Source organism: Lathamus discolor, chromosome 2 (assembly GCF_037157495.1).
Source record: "Lathamus discolor isolate bLatDis1 chromosome 2, bLatDis1.hap1, whole genome shotgun sequence".
Lineage (NCBI taxonomy): Eukaryota > Metazoa > Chordata > Aves > Psittaciformes > Psittacidae > Lathamus > Lathamus discolor.
In genome coordinates this window covers 120,499,698-120,505,550 of record NC_088885.1, presented here as the reverse complement: position 1 = coordinate 120,505,550, position 5,853 = coordinate 120,499,698, and the positions used below count along the sequence as shown (strand labels likewise).

The following is a 5,853-nucleotide window of genomic DNA, read 5'->3' as shown; positions in this document are numbered from 1 at the left end:
AACTTCCTCAGGAAGTAGTTGAAATAGCTGATAACAGAGTAAAACCAGGTTCCTTATGCATAAGAGTGTTCAAAATTGTTAATATAATAGTTAAATGGCTCAGAAAACAAACCACCAGAACCAAATGCTGCTCTTATTGCAGGGAGGAAGAAGCCAGAGAAACAGGACTACCATCAGAACAGATGTCTGAAGTACTGATCTCCACTGGCAAAAGACATGACTGCATTTCAGGAAGCAGCAACAGGATGACAACTTCTGTATGCATGTTTATTGGAACTGTTTTATCAGAACATAGCATCTAGTCCAAAGAAGTTATTAGTAAACCAGGTATTTCAAAAGAGCAAGTACAAATGAGCCAAGAGCAAAACAAGCCTAAAATCGAGCACAAAATTGAGCATAAAATTGAATAATTGGCATTAAAAAGTTAACTGCATCACATGAGGCTTAAGAACCATATGAAGACCTATAATGCATTTTGTAGGGAAAAATAAAATACTAAGTAAGTGCAGCATGATAGCTCAAATTAAGTTCCTATTATAACACCAAGCAGGCTTTTCTGAATGACTGTAGTAATTACTAAGCCTCCAAAGGCGGCAGTGGTTTTGGTAACATTACACATGTCCATCATTACTGGACAAACCCCCAAACTAGAATGAAAACATTATTTTTAAAAGATAATCACAGTGACACCACCATAGACCATCATTTCCTAACATGTAACATGTCTCTCCTGTTCAATAAACCTGTCAAGTAGTGATGTAACTAGGAACAGGCATGCTCTTAGCAGAACACTAGTTTTGGGTCCGACAGTTACCAGTGCCCAGGCCAAATCGATGACTGTTCTCATTAAAAATCATCTCTTCAATGCCTAATCTGAATAAATAAAAGCAACTTCACTTAATAGGGGCGATGGCTTCAAACTGAGAGGGTAGATTCAGGTATTTGGAAGTTCTTCCCTGCGAGAGTGGTGAGGCACTGGCACAGGTTGTGCAGAGAAGCTGCAGCTGCCCCATACCTGGCAGTGTTCAAGGCGCGGCTGGATGGAGCTTTGAGCAACCTGGTCTAGTGGAAGGCATCCCTGCCTGTAGCAGCGGGTTGTAACTGAATTTGCTTTAAGGTTCTTTTCAACCCAAACCATTCTGTGGTTAAGTTTAAGGTCTTAAATTTAAGCATGACACCTGCACTTTTACTTCAAGCTTTTGTACCCTCACCTCCACTTTCAGTAAAAACGACTGAAAGAAAACAATAAAGGCTTAGATGGGCACAGGCTCGCTACCACTGGAAGCACTGAAGACTGGCTGTACCAAATCCCGGTACTTCTCCCAGCAGAAAGCCCAAGCCGTTCAGGATGCTGCGGGGAGCGGGACGGGACGGCGCTAAGACCCACGGAGCGTGGGTGGCGCGGCAGCCCCGCAGACCTCCCTGCTCACTCGGCACAACCCGCCGTGGGCCCCGGAACGGAACGGAACGGAGCTCTGCCCCTCTCCTCGCACTGCCAACACCCCAACTAGCACCCCCAAAGCCACCACCGCCCGACACGAGACACCCCAGCACTTCCGGGCCGCGGCTGGGCGGGTGAAAGGTCCCGCAGTTCCCGGATGGAGGCGGGCCGCTCTCTATATAAGCGCCCCGCGTCGGCCCCGGCCTCCTCTCGCCGCGCCGCAGCTTCCTGGCTCACCGCTGTTCGCTGGGCCCGCGCCCCCCCTTGCCCGCCCGGGAATAAGTCGGCCAGGAAGGCCCTGCTGCCGCTATGGTGAGGTGCTAGGGCTGAGGGGCAGAAGGGCCGCCGTCCCTCGCATCCAACAGGCCCGCACCGCCGCGTGTACGCCCGCCGCTGCCGGCCCTCGGCCGCTCCCGAGCCTCGGCGCCCGGGCAGGGCTGCGGAGCCTGGGAGGAGCCCTCCGCTGCTGAGGCGGCTCACGGAGCCTCTGGCGGGCAGGGGGGGCTGTGCCGGGGTGGTGGAGCTCAGCCCGGCCGGGAGCTTTACCTCCTCGCGGGGCTCCCGTCCGGGAGCGGGGCCGCTGCCCGCCGGCGGAGAGGAGCGGCCGCAGCCCGGCGTGAGCGGTGGTGACGGGCCGCACGCGTTCGCCCCAAAACCGGGCTCTGTTAGAGGAGGGTGCGTCAGTTAATACTGCGGGCGGTACCTCGGCGGTGTGAGAAACAGCGCAGTGCGCCCGCAGCTTTGTAAGACCTTATTTTCTCCGTGTTTTCGCTTTTATTTTCTGCTGTTCCCCTGGCCTACATTAGCACCTAGTTACTTGCGAAGCTTTAATTGTATAAGCTCCTCAAATCAGTTGCCTGAGTGGCCAGATTTACTCTTTCTGGCCAGATCCAGTTGTTGGTGTTTTGTTGATATCGTTGTTACTTAATTCGTGGAGAGGTGAAGTTATAAGGTATGTGAAATCTGAAATGCATGTTATTTATTCGTCGCTGGGCAGCCGGCTGTATAGAGGCAAACCAGGGAGGGGTGTTCTTGCAGTTCCCACTGTGAGATGCAGTTAGACGCTAAAACCACTGTTTTTCCTCAGAGCAGTTAGGACTTGGATCTGCCTTTCTCTTCCCACTGCTTCTTCCATGCAGCCGTGCTCCTCGGATATGCCATCTAGTTAGTACAGTAAAATAGTCCCAGAGCTTACATTGTTCTTTGCACTCTGAAAATCTGTTTTTAAGAGGTTGCAGATAGCGTTGTTTGGCATTAACTGTAGTGTCTGATGTTTGTAACTTCAATGTTTCAGGCGTTTAAAGATACTGGCAAAGCACCTGTGGAACAAGAGGTAGCGATTCATCGCATTAGGATTACTTTGACAAGTCGCAATGTAAAATCACTTGAGAAGGGTGAGTAATAGCTTTGTTTTTTAGTTGGGGTAGCTTGTTAAGCTACGAGCAGTATGCATAGAATCATAGAATGGTTTGGGTTGGAAAGGACCGTAAGATCATCTAACCCCTCTGCCATGGGCAGGGTATGATATGATGTGTTACAAAACAGAATGTATTTACACCAGCTGTCTTTAGAGATGTTGGTATTTGCCTGCTCATAGGTGACTTGACTCACAAAGCCAACCTAGAGTGCTTCATACATTGATGAGGGGACTCTCATTTAATTTTCAACGGAAGCTAGTGTTTGGGGGTTTTCATAACGCTGAAAACTAAATGTCACAATGACTAATATAACAGAGTGCAGCGTCTTCCCTTTATTTCTTGTGGTTTCAGTTGTCACTGTTTGAATTTATTAGAACTGAAAGGCACCAGTTTGTTGACTGGCATTTTGTCACTCTTGTTGAGAAGAGTTTAGTTTAGAAGTTCAATATTCTTTAAGAAATTATTTAATCTTGTCTACAAACTGGCTTTGCCAGTGTTTTAATCATGTAATGTAAGTGTTGTACAATGGCTGTTTGGTGCAGGATCTTCAGGCTGGTAATAGCTTAAATACAGCTTAAACTTGTGGTAGTGGCTTTTGCCTACTGTTGTAATGTGACTATACTTTACCATGGCGTAACTCTTCCACTTGTGTGTGGTTGGCTATGAGGATGACCCTTCAAATGAATGCCAGTGATCACTTCATACGCTATTCTGAGCCAACATCTTCTTTGGAATCTTCACTTAAAAAAAAAGCGGGGGGGGGGGGGGGGGAATACACACCTGAGCTATTTTGTATTTTTTTTTCCCAGTCTGTGCTGACTTGATCAGAGGTGCTAAGGAAAAGAACCTTAAGGTGAAAGGACCTGTTCGCATGCCCACCAAGGTACTTGACGTTTTTTTCCTGTCTTAAAAGTTTGGGGGTTTTCTGCAAGTATGCACATACAACATCTAAAAATTGAGAGTGACCCCATGTAAACGGGTAATGAGTTCACAAATTACTTTGACACTTGGGGCAACTGCTTAGTGCAAAACACGTTGAGCATGGAAGGGGCTTTTCTATTCTTCAGTTTATTTTAATCAAGATTGGGGGTGGTTTGTTTTGTTTTTTTTTTTTTTGTGAAATGGAATATAGGGAAGGAATGTTAACATGAGTAGAACATAAGTAACTTTACAGTGACATTGATGTCAGATAGCATTATTAAGTGGGTTGATTTGATTGTAGATTAGTCTTCTGTATGCATCAACTCAGCACCCTGTACGTACAATTCTTCCTCAGACTCTGCGAATCACTACCAGGAAGACACCTTGTGGTGAAGGTTCCAAGACCTGGGATCGTTTCCAGATGCGTATCCATAAGCGGCTCATTGACTTACACAGCCCTTCTGAAATTGTGAAGCAGATCACTTCCATCAGCATCGAGCCAGGTGTAGAAGTTGAAGTTACTATCGCTGATGCCTAGATGGTGGTCATCGCTGAATAAAGTTGATTTACAAATTTTCATCACTGTTTTGTTTTCATGTGCGTGCCAAGAGTCTTGTGTAGCCCCATGATGATTTTAATGAAGAACAACAACAGGTCATAAAATGCTGTGTGAGAGGATTATAACATCAGGAAGATGAAACTTGACATTGTTTTCTCTAAGCAGAGAAGAAACCTGTGTGTCCCTAAAGGCCAATTTCTGTTAGTATAACTATGACCTGCCTGACGGATGCTTCTATGCTTAGTTTTAAGCTTATTTGTGCTTTTATGGGGTGCTCTGAAACGCATGGGAAGAACCTGACTTTGTGACACCAGACATATTAAAAGGCGATAAGCTGGCAAACAAGTAACAAACTAAAAGTGTTGCTAGCTGAGGCTGGCTGATTTCTCTGTGTAAGCTATTGACTTTCACCCAAGTAGTCTTCCCTCTGCTTAACCCTGTGGCCTTCTGACCGAAAGCACTTGGAGGGATCTGAGGAGGGCTGGCTGGTTTTAATACCCTTTCTGTCTTTGGTCTTTCCTGTTGATCAAAACCTATTGCTATGAAATAGGGTTTTACTGGCTTATAGTTGGCTGTGGTTGCAACTTACACAGTATTCCTTAAACACAGGTAATGACCTGAAGTGCTGTCTATGTTCTTTGAGCAGCTGTGGGTCTTTCAAAACCAAGTTTTCTTCAGTGTTTTGAATATCTTTTCATCTGCCTCCATATTGCTTGTAGAGATATCCAACTTCACTTTTGGGTCTGGGTCTTGTGCTATGCAGAAATAAAACTCCCTACTCCCAGAACAGCTAGGCTCATGCAAGAAGACTGCACTACTGGAGCAGCAGGCCATTTGCTGGTTGAGGTGATAAGGCCCTCCTCACCACCGTAGTAAGCCCTTTGCTTGACCTTCCCCAGTTCTGCCTTTGTGTAACCTGAGCGTTTTGCAATTTACTTGTTTTGTGCTTAAGCTCATGACAATACGGGGTGGTGTTGAAGTGGTTCCATAGCACCTATGCAACTTTATATAACTTTTGATGGAAATATTTATGTATCAGTGTCTTCCCCCACGGCACATGCTCAGGCAAACACTGCTCCTCTGGATGCCGAGATGCTGCGGCATACACTGCCTTATTTCGTTCAAACCCCTTTATTTTTTGGTTTGGTTTTTCCACCCCCGTACCTTCATAGAAGCGCACGTATGAACCCAGTGCCGGCAGCACACACTGCGGGGCCGTGTTCCGTCCCGTCCACGTCCCCCGTTACCCCGCACCGCCACCCCGGTGCCGCGGCTCGGCGGCTGCCTTGCGCTGTGCGGCGGCGCCCCCTGCCGGGCGTTTTGAGGAAGCCGCGTTTTGTGCCTGCCCGGGCGTGTCCGTCACCGTCGCTCCACCCCGCCCCGTCCCGTTCGACCAATCAGCGCCCGCCTTCAGCCGCCCAAACGCTCCCGCCGCCGCGGGGCGCCGCTTCCCGCGCGCGGCAAGGTAGTGGTCGTGCCTGAGGCGCCGTGCGCTCCGCTCCGCTGAGCCCGGC

The 5,853-nt window shown here is 48.0% G+C and overlaps 1 protein-coding gene and 1 non-coding gene across 2 annotated transcripts; both read left to right on the top strand.

Moving 5' to 3' along the window:
- The first annotated feature begins 1,637 nt into the window (after window positions 1-1,637).
- On the top strand, window positions 1,638-4,359 carry RPS20 (ribosomal protein S20). The gene is made up of 4 exons (XM_065668298.1): window positions 1,638-1,753; window positions 2,736-2,835; window positions 3,669-3,742; window positions 4,136-4,359. The coding sequence occupies exons 1-4, from the start codon at window positions 1,751-1,753 to the stop codon at window positions 4,316-4,318; spliced, it is 360 nt and encodes a 119-aa protein (XP_065524370.1). The 5' UTR covers window positions 1,638-1,750; the 3' UTR covers window positions 4,319-4,359.
- Window positions 3,517-3,581, top strand: LOC136009530 (small nucleolar RNA U54). The gene has a single exon (XR_010610592.1). It is a non-coding gene; the product is annotated as a small nucleolar RNA U54 (small nucleolar RNA).
- Window positions 4,360-5,853: the final 1,494 nt, after the last annotated feature.